The 19432-nt window shown below is 43.3% G+C and overlaps 1 protein-coding gene and 1 long non-coding RNA gene across 3 annotated transcripts in view; one reads left to right on the forward strand and one right to left on the reverse strand.

Annotated features, from left to right (window-relative positions):
* Positions 1–19432, reverse strand: part of adamts12 (ADAM metallopeptidase with thrombospondin type 1 motif, 12) — a 727938-nt gene that overhangs the window by 295094 nt on the left and 413412 nt on the right. For both annotated transcript variants that reach the window (XM_069924031.1, XM_069924030.1), the window contains exon 11: positions 7740–7885. In XM_069924031.1, coding sequence (XP_069780132.1) covers positions 7740–7885 — 146 coding nt within the window. The remainder of the gene's footprint in view (positions 1–7739; positions 7886–19432) is intronic.
* On the forward strand, positions 11443–18281 carry LOC138757158 (uncharacterized). Its single transcript, XR_011353381.1, has 2 exons — positions 11443–12105; positions 17139–18281. It is a non-coding gene; the product is annotated as an uncharacterized lncRNA (long non-coding RNA).

Genomic DNA, 19432 nt, shown 5'->3' on the forward strand with positions numbered 1-19432 from the left:
GGGACTATGCAACGAAGGCACGCCTTCTGTTTGACACTAAATCTTTTCCTCTCTCTCCAATAGCTTGAAGGCTTTCGAGAGAATTAAAGCTGATATTGCCAAAGCTGCACTCTCGTCCACTGATGAAGATGTTCCATTCCAAGTGGAAACTGATGCCTCAGATTGTGCCTTGGCAGGAATCCTTAATCAAAAGGGCTGACCTGTGGCATTCTTCTCCCACACGTTACGCGGACCTGAACTTAAACATCCTGCCATTGAAAAAGAAGCCCAGGCTATTATTGAAGCTGTTGCTACTGGAGACACTTTCTAGCCGGCAGAAAATTTACTCTTGTCACTGATCAGAAATCTGTACCCTACATGTTCAGTACTAAACACAAAGGTAAAATCAAGAACGATAAGATGGCACGCTGGCGAATAGAACTCTCAACTTATAATTATGAGATCCAGTACAGACCGGGCAGGTTAAATGATCCCTCTGACGCATTGTTAAAAGAGATCCATAGCAGACTGTGCCACCCAGGAGTCACGAGATTCTTCCACGACATAAGGGCTAACAACCTTCCTTAGTCTCTGGAAGAAGTCAGGAAACTGACTAAAAGCTGTCCTGTTTGCGCAGAATGTAAACCGCAATACTTCAAAGCTCTGGAGGCCACTCTAATCAAAGCAACCCGATCTTTTGAGAGGATTAGCTTAGATTTTAAAGGACCGTTAACTTCCAACAACAAAAATGTTTATTTCCTTACTGTAATTGACGAATATTCCAGGTTTCCCTTAGCGATAACCTGCCCTGACATCTCGTCAGCGTCTGTCATTAAGTCACTTGACAGAATTTTCAGCATTTTTGGTTTCCCAATTACATTCATACCGATAGGGGCTCAGCATTCATGAGCGTAGAACTGCGGTGAGCCCTGCTACGGAAGGGAATTGCCACCAGCCATACCACGAGCTACAACCCGCAGGGCAATGGGCAGGTCGAAAGGGCTAATGCTACAGTCTGGAAGACTGTTAATCTTGCTTTAAAATCACATGGTTACCCTGTTACCCGATGGCAGGAGGTGCTGCCTGAGGCATTACATTCTATTCGGTCTTTATTGTGTACTGCAACAAATCAAACACCTCATGAACGTATGTTTGCCTTTCCTAGAAAATCAGGAACTGTGATGGACTGGCCAGCCTGTTTATCTGAGCCTGGAACCGTGCTGCTGAAGAGTCACGCTCGGACACGTAAAACAGACCCCCTAGACCAACCAGTTCAGCTACTGCATACCAACCCCAACTACGCTCATGTTAAATTCCCAGATGGGAATACTGACAATGTACCCCTAAGAGATCTGGCCTTGCCTGATTCGCCCCTTCCTCACAGCCCTACTCAGAGTGAGCCTGAGAGATTGAGCTCACTCCCCCAGCCTGTGACCCCCCCCAGTAAGCTTTCAGATGGCCATGCTGAGTCTCCACTGCCTCATGCTGGCAATTCTGGAGCGGGTCCAGAAGTCAGTCCTTCCCACACTACAGACCCAGGAATTGTACCAGTTCCCAAGGTTCCAAAGGAGCCACCTGTTTTGAGAAGAAGCACCAGAATTCGTAAACAACCTGATAGGCTGACATATTCATAAAACATCTCATTATATTTCTATTGCTTGCTAGATACTGGCGTATTTTGGCTGTTAGAGTATTCTCAATGCCAAACATGGTATCCATGCTTGCTTCAGTCTTTCCTAGCACCTGTCCTTTTGATTTTAACCCTTTTTCTGCCGGGGGTAGACTGTGGTGAATATCTGCCAAGCTGCCTGTCTCCCCTCTGGCGGGCCTTGCTGCACTAACATTGGCTGTGCATTATCTCTACTGCTAAGGACACTCCCCTTGGGTATAACTGTATATGCACCTATTATATTTCATTATTGTACCATGAGTTTCTGCTAAAAAAAACCATGATTATTGTTTGACCACATCATCTTTGTCTACTTCATCAACTGGCACTTCAAACCCCAAGGCATTCTACAAGTATGTGACAAGCAAGTGGATAAGAAGTGAAAGAATAGGATCTATCATGTGTGGCAGTGGGAAAGTGTGTATGGAAGTGGAGGAAATAGCGAGGGTACTTAATAAATACTTCAGTCTTCACAATGGAAAAGGATCTTGGTGATTGTAGTGATGACTTGCAGCAGTTTCAGCAAGTAGATATTAAGAGAGAGGATGTGCTGGAGCTTTTGGAAAGCATCAAGTTGGATAAGTCATCGGGACCGGATGAGATGTACCCCAGGCTACAGTGGGAGGCGAGGGAGGAGATTGCTGAGCCCCTGGTGATAATCTTTGACTCATCAGTGGGGACGGGAAAGGTTCCGGAAGATTGGAGGGTTGTGGATTTTGTACCTTTATTCAAGAGAGGGAGTAGAGATAGCCCAGGAAATTATAGACCAGTGAGTCTTTCTTCAGTGGTGGGTAAGTTGATGGAGAAGATCATGAGAGGCAGGATTTATGACCTTTGAAGAGGTATAATATGATTGGGAATAGTCAGTATGGCTTTGTCAAGGGCAGGTCGTGCTTTATGAGTCTGATTGGATGGTGTATCCTGAACTGGCTTGCCCCCAGAAGGCAAAGAGTGGTTGTAGATGGGTCATAATTTCTGCATGGAGGTCAATAACCAGTGGTGTGCCACAAGGATCTGTTCTGGGACCTTTCTTCTTTGTGATTTTTATCAATGACCTGGATGAGGAAGTGGAGGGATGGGATAGTAAGTTTGCTGATGACAGAAAGGTTGGGGGTGTTGTGGATAGTGTGGAGACCTGTCAGAGGTCATTGATAGGATGCAAAACTGGGCTGGGAAGTGGCAGATGGAGTTCAACCAAGATAAATGTGAAGTGGTTCATTTTGGTAGGTCAAATATGATGGCAGAATATAGTATTAATGGTAAGACACTTGGGAGTTGGAAAGTGTGTATGGAATCTTGGGGTCCAAGTCCATAGGACACTCAAAGTAGCTGAGCTTTGATTCTGAGGTTGATTCTGTGGCCTTCATTAATCATGGAAATAAATTTAGGAGCTGAGAGGTAATGTTGCAGCTATATAGGACCCTTGTCAGACCCCACTTGGAGTACTGTGTCCAGTTCTGGTCACCTCACCACAAGAAGGATGTGGAAGCCATAGAAAGGTTGCAGAGGAAACTCACAAGGATATTGTATGGAGTAGGAAGCAGGCCTTATGAAAACAGGTTGAGTGAACTCAATCTTTTCTCCTTGAAGCGACGAAGGAAGAGAGGTGGCCTGATAGAGGTGTATAAGATGATGAGAGGCACTGATCATCTAGATAGTCAGAGGCTTTTTTCCCAGGGCCACAAGAGGACACAGATTTAAGGTGCTGGTGAGTAGATACAGTGGGGATGTCAGGGGTGTTTTTTTTATGCAGTGTGCGTGGAATGGGCTGTTGGCAATGGTGGTGGATGCGGATAAGAAAGGGTCTTTCGAAACTTATGGATAGATACATTGAGCTTAGAAAAATATAGGGCTAAGGGTAAGCCTTGTAATTTCTACGGTAGGGACATGTTTCTCTACAACTTTGTGAGCTGAAGGGCCTGTATTGTACTGTAGGTTTTCTGCTTCTGATCACTGCTCCTGTGAACCTTTCTAGTTACTGATCGTCAATCTGAAAATGACCCACTCTATTTCCTGTTACCTATCCATTTTAAATATCCTTGGAAATCCACATCTTTATTAACCTAACAGTCATACTGCATGGCAACAGGCCCTTCTTCCCTCGAAGTCTGTGTCTCTGTAACTAGATTCTGGACTTCCAAATGAAAAGACCTCAGTCTGGCCGGATTGGCAGCAGTTCATCAAGCAGTGTCACTCTCAGCACTGATGCACCACAGGGCTGTGTGCTCATCCTGCTCCTGTTCAGGCTTCTGACCCACGACTACAACATCAGATTCAGCTCCAACAGAGTCATCAAGCTTGCAGATGACTGGTAGGTTGAATTTTTGTAGAACTTTGAATAAATATTTCCATTCTACTCTGTCAAAGGCTTTCTCTGCGTCGAAAGCAACTGCTACTGTTAGAGTTTTGTTTCCTTGTACTGCATGGATTAAGTTAATGAATTTACAGATATTGTTCGTTGTTCGTCTTTTTTTAATAAATCCAGTTTGGTCTAGTTTTACTATTTTTGGTACACAGTCGGCCAATCTGTTTGCTAATAGTTTAGCTATTATCTTATAATCTGTGTTAAGTAGAGATATTGGTCTATACGATGCTGGTGTTAGTGGATCTTTCCCCGTTTTTGGTATTACTGTAATTATTGCTGTTTTGCATGAATCTGGTATGTTTTGTGTTTTTTCAATCTGGTTCATTACTTCCAGGAGAGGAGGAATTAACAAGTCTTTGAATGTTTTATAGAATTCTATTGGGAGTCCATCATCTCCCGGTGCTTTATTGTTCAGTAGTTTTTTTTTAATATCTCCTGTATTTCTTCTTTTTCAAATGGTTTTATTAATTTATTTTGCTCCTCTGTTTGTTATTTCGGTAGTTCAATTTTAGTTAGAAATTAATTTATTTTGTTTTCTTTCCCTTCGTTTTCAGTTTGATATAGTTGTTTGTAGAATTCCCTGAAGTTTTCGTTGATCTCCGTTGGGTTATATGTAATTTGTTTGTCCTTTTTCCTTGATGCCAATACCGTTCTTTTAGTTTGTTCTGTCTTAAGCTGCCACACTAGTATTTTGTGCGTTTTTTCTCCTAGCTCCTTCTAAGTAATATAAGAAATAAAGAAATTGGACTCGATTTGGCTGGAGCACAAAAAAGATTTATTATGATAGCCCTAGCTGTAGCAAAAAAATCTATTATGTCAACCTGGAAATTAGAAGACAACTTGAGAATACAACAATGGTACATAGAAATAAATAAATGTATTCCATTAGAAAAAATAACATATAATTTAAGAAGTAACATCACAATATTTGAACAAATATGGGAACCATACATGAAATACAATAGAGAAATCCTACCATGAACTTCCACCACCTAAAATGACAGAAGGAGAAGACAACGAAATGAACTGGCTCAGTATATAAAAGTAAAAGATAAAAATTTCTTGTTTATTTTATTAAGTGACGACATTGTTTAATGGATTTAATGTATCTTATAGATTGAACTTTGAATAAATGGGAAGGGGGGGAGAGGGAGGGAGGGAAGGGAGGGGGGAAAAAAGGGAGAAAATGACACAGTATACAAGAGAAAAATGTCTGTATGTACTTTGGTCAGTATGGTTTATTGTCTGAAAAATAAACAAAAATTTAAAAAATTTAAAAAAGCTTGCAGATGACATGGAAATCGTCGGATTCATCAGTAACGATGAGTCGCAATACAGAGTAGAGGTGGAAAATATTGTGATATGGTGTGTGAATAACAACATGAGTCTCAATGTGGACAAGACAGAAGATGATTGTGGACTTCAGGAGGACCAGAAATGATCAGTAGCGGAGAGATAGAGAGCACCAAGTTCCTCAGAATCCTTTGAACAAATGACCTATCCTGGTCACACATCTCCCCATTGTCAGGAAGGTGCAACAGTGACTGGAATTCCTGAGAAGACTGAGTCAGGCAAGTCTAATGGCCACCATCCTGTCAACGTCCTACAAGAGCTCTATCGAGAACATCCTGGCTGGTTGTATCACAGTGATATGGTATCATCGTTGCTGATGAAGCTAACTACTGTTCTGTTGTCACAGGACTGTAATAAATTTGTCAAATACAATTTCCTGCTCATAAAGCCACACTGACTGATTGTTATTTTATTTTGTTTTAAATGCCTCAGGATCTTCGTGATGCCACCATCATCACCCTGTACAAAAACAAAGGCGAGAAATCAGACTGCTCAAACTACAGGGGAATCACGTTGCTCTCCATTGCAGGCAAAATCTTCGCTAGGATTCTACTAAATAGAATAATACCTAGTGTCGCCGAGAATATTCTCCCAGAATCACAGTGCGGCTTTCGCGCAAACAGAGGAACCACTGACATGGTCTTTGCCCTCAGACAGCTCCAAGAAAAGTGCAGAGAACAAAACAAAGGACTCTACATCACCTTTGTTGACCTCACCAAAGCCTTCGACACCGTGAGCAGGAAAGGGCTTTGGCAAATACTAGAGCGCATCGGATGTCCCCCAAAGTTCCTCAACATGATTATCCAACTGCACGAAAACCAACAAGGTCGGGTCAGATACAGCAATGAGCTCTCTGAACCCTTCTCCATTAACAATGGCGTGAAGCAAGGCTGTGTTCTCGCACCAACCCTCTTTTCAATCTTCTTCAGCATGATGCTGAACCAAGCCATGAAAGACCCCAACAATGAAGACGCTGTTTACATCCGGTACCGCACGGATGGCAGTCTCTTCAATCTGAGGCGCCTGCAAGCTCACACCAAGACACAAGAGAAACTTGTCCGTGAACTACTCTTTGCAGATGATGCCGCTTTAGTTGCCCATTCAGAGCCAGCTCTTCAGCGCTTCACGTCCTGCTTTGCGGAAACTGCCAAAATGTTTGGCCTGGAAGTCAGCCTGAAGAAAACTGAGGTCCTCCATCAGCCAGCTCCCCACCATGACTACCAGCCCCCCCACATCTCCATCGGGCACACAAAACTCAAAACGGTCAACCAGTTTACCTATCTCGGCTGCACCATTTCATCAGATGCAAGGATCGACAATGAGATAGACAACAGACTTGCCAAGGCAAATAGCGCCTTTGGAAGACTACACAAAAGAGTCTGGAAAAACAACCAACTGAAAAACCTCACAAAGATAAGCGTATACAGAGCCGTTGTCATACCCACACTCCTGTTCGGCTCCGAATCATGGGTCCTCTACCGGCACCACCTACGGCTCCTAGAACGCTTCCTCCAGCGTTGTCTCCGCTCCATCCTCAACATCCATTGGAGCGCTTACACCCCTAACGTCGAAGTACTCGAGATGGCAGAGGTCGACAGCATTGAGTCCACGCTGCTGAAGATCCAGCTGCGCTGGATGGGTCACGTCTCCAGAATGGAGGACCATCGCCTTCCCAAGATCATGTTATATGGCGAGCTCTCCACTGGCCACCGTGACAGAGGTGCACCAAAGAAAAGGTACAAGGACTGCCTAAAGAAATCTCTTGGTGCCTGCCACATTGACCACCGCCAGTGGGCTGATAACGCCTCAAACCGTGCATCTTGGCGCCTCACAGTTTGGCGGGCTGCAACCTCCTTTGAAGAAGACTGCAGAGCCCACCTCACTGACAAAAGGCAAAGGAGGAAAAACCCAACACCCAACCCAAACCAACAAATTTTCCCTTGCAACCGCTGCAATCGTGTCTGCCTGTCCCGCATCGGACTTGTCAGCCACAAACGAGCCTGCAGCTGACGTGGACTTTTTACCCCCTCCATAAATCTTCGTCCGCGAAGCCAAGCCAAAGAAAGAAAGAAGAAATGTCTTACTATTACCTCTATAATAATGAGCTTCATCATTTTCTCAATGGCAGATGTTTTGCTAATTGACATATCACAAGTTATGGATATGAGTAGATAAAGGAACAAAAGTAGGCCATTCAGCCCATCAAGTCTGCTCCACAAATCTACCCCGAGTTAAACTGTTGTCACATCTCGTTTCAAATTTTGTGCTTTCTCCCTCCCTCTTTTCATGAATATTGGCATTAATTTGCAGTTATCGAACCATCCGGCAGCTCTTCAGCATTTTTATTTGGTCTTGATTGAACTGAATACTCACACAGGATTGCTGCAATGTCTCTCCGCCACTTGAACTCCAGCTCCACATGTACGGGTGCAATGCGACCAGGAGCCCCAGGTATTCCATCCTCCGTCAATAGCTTCTGGCCGGTTTCCAACAGCTATACATTCACCATTAAAACACCACTGAAACGTAAAATGATTAACTTGGTTACAGCAAACAGAGCTGATGAAATAAACGAAATTCCAAATGTTTGTAATAGGTGCTTTGAAAAATTGGATTGCTCATTGAGAAATGTGAACTCGAGAGAACCTTTCTGCAACATTACATTTTGCAGCTGTTATGTTTTTTGTTCATACTTTCTATCCAATCTCTCATTGATCCATCATCCAGACAACTTCACCAATAAGTTATCCCCATGGAAACCTTGGCCTTTCCCTTTGTCCTATCCTTCCCACTCTCCACCATCATTTTTGGAACTTATAACAAAATTGTTTTCTGTCTTATACAATTCCAAGGATCTTCCACCTGAAATATCAATTCAGTTTACCGATCCAGTTTCTTCCTGACCTACAGTTTGCTTCTCCTTCAGGGACTGTGCATTTTCCATCAAATTTGCATTCAACATTCTTCTCATTAAAATCACCAATCATTGATTCTCCATTCTAACACACCACCAACGTAGTTTCTTGCTCCTTAATCTCCAAAGTCCTCAATGAAATCCATTCTACAAAGCTTTTCTGCCTTCATATAGAAATGGTATTTGTCAAAGCATGGACAACCTCAACGGCAGTGAGAATAGAAAACACCATCACTTCATCCTCCTGACCTTAAACAAGAAAATGTGCAGATGCTGGGGTTAAGTGCAATACGCAAAAGTGGTGGAGAAACTCAGAAAAGTCATGCAGCATTCATAAAAAGCAATCAACTTTTTGGGTCTGAGTTCTATGTCAAAATTCTGGACCAATCTAATTTACCAGATTCCTGAGGAAGGGAAAGACCCGAAACTGGTGAGTTTCGCCGGCACTTTTGTTATTGCATCCTCCTGACGTTGTTTGTGGACACTATTGAAAGTGACCACTCTATTCTCCTTCTCAATAGGTCCTTTCAAGCTGCCATGTAAAATGGGGTTAACGAGGCAATTTGCCCAGTTAACGCCCCATTCACTCAGCAGCTTGAAAGGGGTCTGACACAGTCAGTGTGGTCCAAATCCAACTGGGTCCCTGACCTACCTCAGACATAGTCAGGGAATCCAGTTAAATGTACCTCAGCCATGTCCACCGGTAGCTTTAAAAACAAAAATGGCCAACTTGGTTGCATTGACTTCTCTGCAGGAAAAATAATCTCAGAGTTTTATGTTATGTCATATATGTGCTCTGACAATAAATCTGAAATTTGAATTCCTCTGCCTCCATCGCATCTGCTCCCAGGATGATGTCTTTCATTCCTGATCATCTGAGATGTCTTCCTTTTTCAAAAAATGTGACTTCCCCTCTACCACCATCAACTCATCCCTTATCTGCATCTGTTCCATTTCCTCCACATCTCCCCTGGCTTCCTCTGCCCCTAGTCACAACAAGGTCAGGATTCCCCTTGTCCTCATCTACCACCTCACCAGCCTCTGCATCTAACATATTATCCTCCTCAATTTCCATCACCTACAACCTTACCCCACTACCAGACAGATCTTCTCCTCTCTGCCTTCATCCATCCCTTCCTACTAATTGTCCCCTTGCTACCTACCCCTGTGACTGCAGGAAGTACTGACATAGCAATGGTAGGGATATCCCAGTGGTCAACCATTTTAATTCTGCACCCACACATGCACTGCCAAAATGAAACCACCCATGAATTGGAGGAGCAACACCTGTTACAAACCACATTAACAAGCAACAATAGGCAATGACCAGACAGTGTTTAATTTTAAAATACTGATTTTATTTCTAACTCTCAAACTATAGCCCTAACTTTAACCTATTCTTAAATCTATCCCCAGCTCTATGCACAGTGTGTGTGTGTGTGTGTGTGTGTGTGTGTGTGTGTGTGTGTGTGTGTGTGAGATACCCAAACTATTACAGTCTAGGGCAAAATCTAGAAAGTTACCTCATTCTTGTAAATTAAGTGTTGAAGCGTTCAGCTTTGAAATTTGATGCCCACAATTTATGATGAACTGATGGGACGACTGGAGTTGTGGCTGCTACAGACTCATGTATTCTCCTTGCATTGACTTTGAAGAAATGTCCATCCACACGAGCTGTAGGAAAAGTACTCCTGGTCCTTTTGTAGACAAGACTCGAACTGGGAGGCCTCCACAAAGCTTCCAAGATCCTGGCACCGGTCTCTCCAAATGAACTTCACTGTTCGTCACCTCAAAATGAAGCAGTTTGCTTCCCAAAAGACCCTCCTGGCACAGGTCAATCCACTGAAAAGGCCCAGTTATTCACAGAGCATGCTTTGCTCTGAATTCCACGAAAATGGCTGGCCACAAGAGCTGCCTCAAACAGCTGTTTTCTCTTTAGCAGTCAGAAAGATACAATGTCTTTGTAAATGTACTGAATCTGGAACAGGCTGTGACAAACCTTCCCTCATTTCTTCCAATGAACAGAATTGTTGCTGGGCTGTGTCTTGGGTTGTGATGGTGCTTGTGTGAAAACGTTAAATGTTAACTGTGACCATGCAGTTCCTCCTGTCTATACAGTGACAATCCCATTTTACTAAAATGGGAGATCTTAATACACCTAACACCTAATATTCCATCTGGGCACTCTCCAAACGGATAACCCCAACACTGACCTTTTCAGTTTCCATTAGGCTGATCCCTGTCTCTCCTTCTTCCCAATCCTCAGTCTTTTTTCCTCCAGCTCTCTACCCCATTCCCTCTCCATCAAGAGAGCTATTCCTGTTTGATCTTGTATGTGTGAGTTCTTAAACAACAAATGGATGAAGGAACAGATTCTTCACTTTAAAGTTGATATCAGCACATGAGACATATGATGAAGATGCAAGTCTCCATTACAGATCTGCATACTGTGTGTCTTGCTGTGCCAAGTTCAATCAAACAGTAAGGCATTACTAGTTGCATTGCAACCAGGATCACATTACATCTCCCTTTCTTAAAACAAAAGTAGCTTACTTTTAACTAACATGTTTTCTTTGTATAATTCTGCAAGAACTTACATTTTCATTATTATCAACATTGTTAACATTTTATAAACTTGTTTTGTGTGTTCACATTTACATACACTAAAACTTGAGGAGCGAATAAGATAGCACTACTTCATTATATAACAGGAGTCTTTAAATTTGCTCAATGAGTCTTGACTATCTCTTGATTGATTGACCTTGAATCTGAGTTGTTGCCTCAGACGATGACTTCTCAGATGTGGATTCAGGCTGTTCAACAGTATCCATCTTTCCATCTACTGTGGCTGGTCCCATTTGAAGATCTCGACTATTTCTTTGCAGAACAGCATCTTCATCTGTTTGAATGATGTATGATCTTGGTTGGACTTCACTAAGGACAGTTCCCTTCTGAGCCCATAAGTTCATTTTGTCTTTTAGCCTTACTTGGTCACCAGTGTAGAGTTCCAGTAGGTTTTTTGTTCCTCTGTCAAAGTAATACTTTTGCTTTTCTTTCTGTTGATTTTTGAACTTACTCACTTTCTCCCCTCTTTTGTTTTTTAGGAGGTTCTACTGAATGGGTAGGTTTGATCTTAGCCTATGTCCTGTTATATAGAGAATTTAGGTTAAAAAGACTTAAGTTAAAATGTGATGATTAAACATAAACAGGGAAGCCAGAACGGACAGGGAGTTTACTAGCAGTCAAGGACAAAAGGATCTGCTGAATATGTTTTTTTAAACCTATCTTTTCATGGTCATAGTGAGAGACATGCAGGAGACAAAGGATTGATAAGAAGGGTGAGAAACAGAATTTAGTGTATGTAGAGTTCACAGCGTACGTAACGTACGTGATAATTAAAAATGCAGTTATACTTAGAATGCTTTTGTAATACTAACCAATTAAAACAGTATTAATAAGAAGGGGAAGGGCAAACAATAAGGGTATAAAAATCAATGCACTGTATGTATCGGGGCTTAACTGGTGAGAAACCAGTTGAGTCCAACTCTGCAGACTTGTAAATAAAGCTTGTCGTGTCATCAGTTTTAAAGAGACTCATGTGTGAGAAGTTTTATTTCTGACAAATGGGGGCTCGTCCGGGATCTACACTCCGGCCGTGAGGGGAGGCGAGAAGAGGGACATCGGAGGCGGTGCACCCCGCTGAGTTCAGCGGCTCCTAGTCCCTTGCTCGTCGCTTCGGGCGGCTTGAGCGAGTGGTATCCGGACAAGGTGACACAACAAGACGGAGAGGAGAAGGGTGACGGTTCAATCCCCGGGAAGACACCGGTAAGTGACGACTTACGATTGTGGTGTGGGGATTGCGTAACAGGTGTAACGGGATACACCTGTTTGGATAAAAACCTAACGTAATAGATCAGGTATAGATCTTTTGTCGTAGCGTGAGGACCCTGTCGCGGGACTCTAGGATAGACCCCAGGGAAACCTCGGCGGTAACCGAAGGAGGGACAGCACCTCCGACGAAGTGCCGAGAAGAGAGGGGTCAACCCCAGGAAAACCTCAGCGGTAACCGAAGGAGGGACAGTACCTCCGACAAGGCGTCTGAGAAGAAGGGAGTAGGGTCCAGAACGAGAGGGTCCTCAGCAACGATAAACAGATCTAGGTGGGAAAATGGGAGGATCAAAATCTAAGGGCTCGTCTGAAAATTCAGGACAATTCCTGGGAGTACCCCTTGACAGCCCTTTGGGGAGAATGTTTGAAAATTGGGATAGTAAAAGATATCGGGACAAAAACAAGAAAAAGATGGTCCAATATTGTCTCCTTTGGTCAAAACAACCTATTAAAGGTTCCTCGGTCTGGTGGCCGAAATTTGGATCTGATGTGGATTGGGTTAGACAAGCATTAAACATATATGTAAATTCGAGACCAAAGATGAATCAAGAAGAGTCAGCATATGCATTTTGTTGGGTTCCCTGGCCAGGATCCTTAACAGAATGTTTTAAATTGAGGGTAGCTGGAGAAAAGAAATGGGAACCTCTGGACAACCTTCCCCCTCCTTATATTCCCCCGGTGCCTACTGCGCCCGAGGAAAGCTTATTACCGGAGGGGAAAGGTGATGAATCTGATTGCCCCGAAGGGGGCCGGGAAAAAAAGGATGAATTAAGGGAGTCGGACCCTAAACTTCCACCGGTAAACCGACCCTGGACAAGATCCCAGACTGGTCCAGGACCATCAAAGTTTTCAATAAGCCTAAATCCCCTGAGAGAAGTTCCTATGGGAGGACCAGGAGGGGGAACGGGATATGTGAATGTTCCCCTAACTAGTACAGAGGTGCGGGGATTTAAGAAAGAAATGAAAAAGTTATTAGAAGATCCTATAGGACTGGCTGAACAGCTTGACCAATTCCTGGGACCAAACACATATACGTGGGAAGAGATGCAGGCAATAATGGGAACATTATTCTCACCCCAGGAGAGGCAGATGATTCGACGGGCTGCCCTCCTCATGTGGGAATATGAACAACCTGGGGACCCTAGACCCCATGAACAAAAATATCCCTTAAATGAACCCAGGTGGGACAAACGAACACCCGAGGGATTGGCAAGTATGAGACAATATAGAGAGTGGACAATTAAAGGGATACGGGAGGCTGTGCCAAAGGGTCACAATTTTACCAAGGCATTTGGGAACCACCAGGGGAAAGACGAGTCCCCTACTGATTTTTTGGAGAGGGTGAGAAAGAATGTCCAACAGTATGCTGGCGTGGACCCTAGTACACCAATGGGTGAACAGCTTATTCGAATTGAATTTGTTTCCAAATCATGGCAAGATATTAGAAAGAAACTAGAAAAGGAGGAGGACTGGAGCGAAAAACCCCTAAGTGACCTGTTAAAAAAGGCACAAAAAGTATATGTACAGAGAGAAGAAGAAGATCAAAAGAGGGCGACAAAGGTTATGGTACAGACTATCCGACAGATGAATGCTGAATCCAGAGGGGAAAGAAAACAAAACCTTCCTCTAAACAATCCAAGATATCCAAGAGAGGGAAGACCCCGGAGGTTCGTTAAGTGCTATTACTGCAATGAGGAAGGACACTTTAAGAGGGAATGCCCCCGATACAAGAGGAAATTTCGTGCCCTCGAACTTATGGAAGAAGATTAGGGGTGTCAGGGGTTCCAAATGTTAGGGACCAAATATAAGAGGGAACCCCTGGTAAAACTAAAAATTGGTCCCAAGGGAGAAGAGGTGGTGTTTATGGTGGACACAGGAGCGGAACGAAGTAGTGTAATAACTGTGCCAATCGGAACTGAGCCTGTAAAAAGTAATTTGACAATTTCTGGGATAGAAGGGGCTCCCAGAATGGTATCAATAATTCCCCAAGTAACAGTGAAACTGGAAGAAAGAGAAGGGGTACAAGACCTCTTGTTATTACCGTCGGCTGGATTTAACCTCCTAGGAAGGGACTTACAGGCTCTCCTAGGTTTGGGTGCTCTCCCTGTGGACGGAGAAGTGCGAGTCCACCTCTGCGCTTTAAAGGAAGAGGATGAACGGCAGATTGACGAGAGAGTCTGGTATAAGGAGGGAAATAGAGGAGGTCTGGACATCCCACCTTTACATGTCACATTAATACCAGGTCATCAGCCGGTAAGGAAATGTCAGTATCCTATTTCTTTGGAAGGGAGAAAAGGGCTACAGCCGGTAATTGAGACTTTAATACGAGACGGACTATTAGAAGAATGCATGTCACCTTATAACACCCCTATACTCCCAGTGAAAAAGTCAGATGGATCCAATCGCCTAGTTCAGGATCTAAGAAGTTTGAATGCTATTGTTCAGACCCGCCACCCAGTGGTGCCTAATCCCTATACTATTATGAGTCGGATTCCCCCAGACCATGAGTGGTTTAGTGTTATCGACTTGAAGGATGCCTTCTGGACGTGTCCATTAGAAGAGGAAAGTAGAGATATGTTTGCGTTTGAATGGGAAAATCCATGGACAGGTAGATGGAGACAGTTTCGGTGGACTGTATTGCCCCAAGGGTTCACTGAATCTCCAAACCTGTTTGGACAAATGCTAGAACAAATCCTGGTGGACTATCCACAATCTGATGATTCCCAACTAATGCAGTATGTGGACGATTTACTATTATCAGGACCCAAGGAACAAGAAATGAGGGGAGATACCATTAGACTCTTGAATTATCTGGGGAAAAAGGGTCTACGGGTGTCCAGGAACAAGTTACAGTTTGTTGAGAGAACTGTGATATATCTGGGACACCAGATAAGTAAAGGACAGAAACGGATTACCCCTGAACGGATTGCGGGAATCACTAGAATGCCGTTACCCCGTAATAAGAAGGAAATAAGACAATTCCTGGGACTCTTAGGTTACTGTAGGTTATGGATAGAGGACTACTCAGCTTTGGTGAAGTTTATGTATAAAAAACTGACAAATGAAAATGAATATCCATTGAAATGGACCCAGGAGGAGGAGGGATGGTTCGAGGACTTGAAGCATCGCCTGACACGAGCCCCAGTACTCACTCTGCCCTCTTTAAAACAGCCCTTCCAGCTATTTGTCACTCATAACCAAGGAACAGCTGTGGGAGTTTTAACACAGGAAAAAGGCGGTCAGCGACACCCAGTGGCTTTCCTTTCCAAAATGATGGACCCAGTGTCTCGCGGATGGCCGACGTGTATCCAGGGAGTAGCGGCTGCTGCTCTGTTGGTAGAGGAAGCACGTAAACTTACTTTTGGAGGAAAGATGACTGTGTACACCTCCCATTCTGTGAGTGTTTTATTAACACAAACTGCCCATCGATGGCTGACTGATTCTCGCATATTAAAGTATGAAACCATTTTAATGGTTGGAGAAGATTTACAGTTTGCAAAGATTAATAGCTGCAACCCAGCTCAGTTTTTATACGGCAGTGAAACAGAGAGAGAGGTGGAGCACGACTGTGTCGAGTTGACAGATCTTCAGACCAAGATCCGAGAAGACCTTTGCGATACTCCGCTGGGAGAAGGATATGAATTCTACATTGACGGCTCCGCCAGATGTGTTGACGGAATGAGAAGAAATGGGTATGCTATAATAGAAGGAAATACTTGGAAAGTAGTAGAATCCACGAGACTACCCGGAAGCTGGTCAGCACAATCCTGTGAACTATATGCCTTGCAGAGAGCCCTCAGAATACTGACAAAGAAAATTGGAACGATTTACACAGATTCCAAATACGCATACGGGGTAGTGCATACCTTTGGTAAGATCTGGAAGGAGCGTGGTCTAATTACATCAAGAGGAAAGGAATTGGCACACGAACAGATGATTACTCTGACTTTAGAAGCCTTGACATTACCCCAGGAAATAGCAGTGGTCTACATACCAAGCCATCAGAGGGGAGATAACCCGACAGCAATTGGAAACAGACTGGCTGATGAAGAAGCCAAAAGAGCAGCCATGCAACAAGAAGTCCATTTGCTGACCTTAATCCCAATAAGGCAAGGCATAAAGAAAGCTCCCATTTTCACTGCTAAGGAAGAAAAGGACATGGATCAGCTGGGCGCAAGCCAGTTGCCTGATGGAACATGGAAGACACCAGATGGAAGAATGGTTCTAAATAAAGAAATAACTCGCAATATTTTAAAACACCTGCATCATCAGAGCCACTGGGGCACCCAAGCCTTATGTGACACAGTGCTTCGAGAATATGTGGCCCAACAGGAGGTGCAAAATTGTTACCTATGCACAAAAATTAATAAGAAGGTAATGAGGACAGGGACCATGGGAGGTCAACCATTAGCCATACGCCCTTTTCAACGTATCCAGATCGACTTCACAGAGTTACCTCGTCCAAAGATGGAAATATCTGTTGGTGATAATAGATCACTTTACCCAATGGGTGGAAGCCTTCCCAACAATAAATACTACAGCCTCTACAGTAGCTCGCCTCCTCCTAGAGCAGATAATCCCCAGATATGGTATAATGGATTCTATAGACTCAGACAGGGGTCCACATTTTTCTTCAAAAATCCAGCAATTGATTTGTAATGCATTACAGGTCTCTTGGAAATTACATACCCCTTGGCATCCACAAAGCTCAGGGAGGGTTGAACGTATGAATGGAACACTAAAAATGCAATTGACAAAGTTAATGGTGGAAACTAAAATGCCTTGGATAAAGTGTCTGCCCCTGGCTTTATTGAGAATTCGTACTGCCCCACGAAAAGATGTAGGGCTGTCCCCTTATGAAATGATGTTTGGACTTCCCTTCTGGAGTACAGTTGAGGGGTGTCCCACCTTGGGGGAAGGGGATATATTTGTTAGGAACTATTTACAGGCACTGTCACGCTCTCTTGCAGATTTACGAAAGAGAGGACTATTGGCACAAATACCGCCTCTAGACTTTTCTTTACACAAAGTGGAACCAGGAGACTGGATTCTCATCAAGACCTGGAAGACTGAAAAACTCCAGCCCCAGTGGGAAGGTCCATACCAAGTTCTCTTAACTACAGAGGCTGCAGCACAAACAAGAGAGAAGGGGTGGACACACGCATCCAGATTTAAGGGACCTGTAGAGGCGCCTCAGGACCCTGATACGAACTCAGATTGGACTTGTGTTCCTGGAGAAAAACCTCTTACCTTACGATTTCGAAAAAAGACTTAATTCACAATGTTATTGTTATGTTCTTTGATTTTTCTTAGTTTGCCTATGTCTTTATCAGGTGTGAAATGTAAGAAATGCAGAGACACAGTGGTCCTGTTTCAGGACCACATTTGGGGAAGAAAGGAAGGTAATTTCATTTCCCATACCTCAATTCCTGAGAAATGCTGGGCAGAAAATACCACCCAACATCCATATACCCCTTGTGTGGAAAAAGAAGGAAATAATATGGGTCATTATATACAGATTCCTAATACCACTCCTTTCCCTCTTAACGGTTTGAAGGGTGACTCAAGCCCACCATGCCCTGATGGACTCTGGTTTTGCATACACCAGCGTACTGTTCCAATGAAAAGTTACACTCCACACATTTTAAAGAGAGAAAGGGGTGGATTGTTATATAGAGAATTTAGGTTAAAAAGACTTAAGTTAAAATGTGATGATTAAACATAAACAGGGAAGCCAGAACGGACAGGGAGTTTACTAGCAGTCAAGGACAAAAGGATCTGCTGAATATGTTTTTTTAAACCTATCTTTTCATGGTCATAGTGAGAGACATGCAGGAGACAAAGGATTGATAAGAAGGGTGAGAAACAGAATTTAGTGTATGTAGAGTTCACAGCGTACGTAACGTACGTGATAATTAAAAATGCAGTTATACTTAGAATGCTTTTGTAATACTAACCAATTAAAACAGTATTAATAAGAAGGGGAAGGGCAAACAATAAGGGTATAAAAATCAATGCACTGTATGTATCGGGGCTTAACTGGTGAGAAACCAGTTGAGTCCAACTCTGCAGACTTGTAAATAAAGCTTGTCGTGTCATCAGTTTTAAAGAGACTCATGTGTGAGAAGTTTTATTTCTGACATGTCCCATAAGGAGTTGTGCTAGTGACATACCACACTCGAGCGGCGTTGTGCGGTATACTAGCATGCTCTGGTAGAAGTCTGTTCCACTGTCTTTTGACTTGTACATCAGTCTTTTCGCTGTCTTGTACTGATTTTTCCACTAGACCACTGGACTGTGGAAAATGATGACTTGATGTGATGTGTACAAAGTTCCACTCTTTGGCAAACTGTCAATACTTTAAATTGCAAAACTGGGGTCCATTGTCTGTGAAAACTTCACTTGCCATGCCACGTTTGGAGAATATGCCTTTCATGTCTATTATTACAGTGTATGCAGTGGTGGTGTTCAGTCTACATACCGCTGGATACATGGAGTAATAGTCTGTGCCTTCCCTTGACATTCGAATAGGTCAGCGCCTACCTTCTGATAAGGTCAGTATGGTACTGGGTGTGGCTTTAATGGTTCTGCAGGATGGCTTGCTTGATATTTCCGGCATATTGTATAATTTGACACTTCATTTGTTAGATCATTGTTGATTCTTGGCCAGTACATCAACTCTCAAGCTCTTTTCTTACAGTTTTCAATTCTGAGATGTCTTCCATGACTCCTTTTTAGCATCTCTTTTCTCAGACTCTTTGGGATAAGGATTTTGCTTCCTATGTAGGTGATGTCTTCAACCACTGATAGTTCCACCCTGCAATTCCAGTACTCTGAAACATCAGATGAGCAGTCCTGCTTCATGTTGGGCCATCCTCCAAGATGTTTTTTTCTCAGTTGTCTCAGGGTTTCATCTTTGTTTGTCTCTGACTTTATTAGTTCCATTTTTGCATTGATATGGGCAGTGTACTTGTGAACATGTCCACAAAGGCATTCACGTCTTCATCCATTTTGGTGTTTGCAGGATCTCTCGTGTCAACAGCTCTAGACAATGTGTCTGCTGTGTACATTAGTTTACCTTGAGTGTACACTACATTCAGTGCATAGCATTGTAGCCTAATCATCATTCTTTGTATTCTAAGTGGACATTCATTTAATAGCTTTTGGAACAATGCAATCAAGGGCTTATGGTCAGTCTTTACACTGATTGCTTGTCCTGACACAAATTGATGAAATCCTTCACAAGCGTATGTGATGCTAAGCA

This window comes from Narcine bancroftii, chromosome 3 (assembly GCF_036971445.1).
Source record: "Narcine bancroftii isolate sNarBan1 chromosome 3, sNarBan1.hap1, whole genome shotgun sequence".
In the NCBI taxonomy this organism is placed as follows: Eukaryota; Metazoa; Chordata; class Chondrichthyes; order Torpediniformes; family Narcinidae; genus Narcine; species Narcine bancroftii.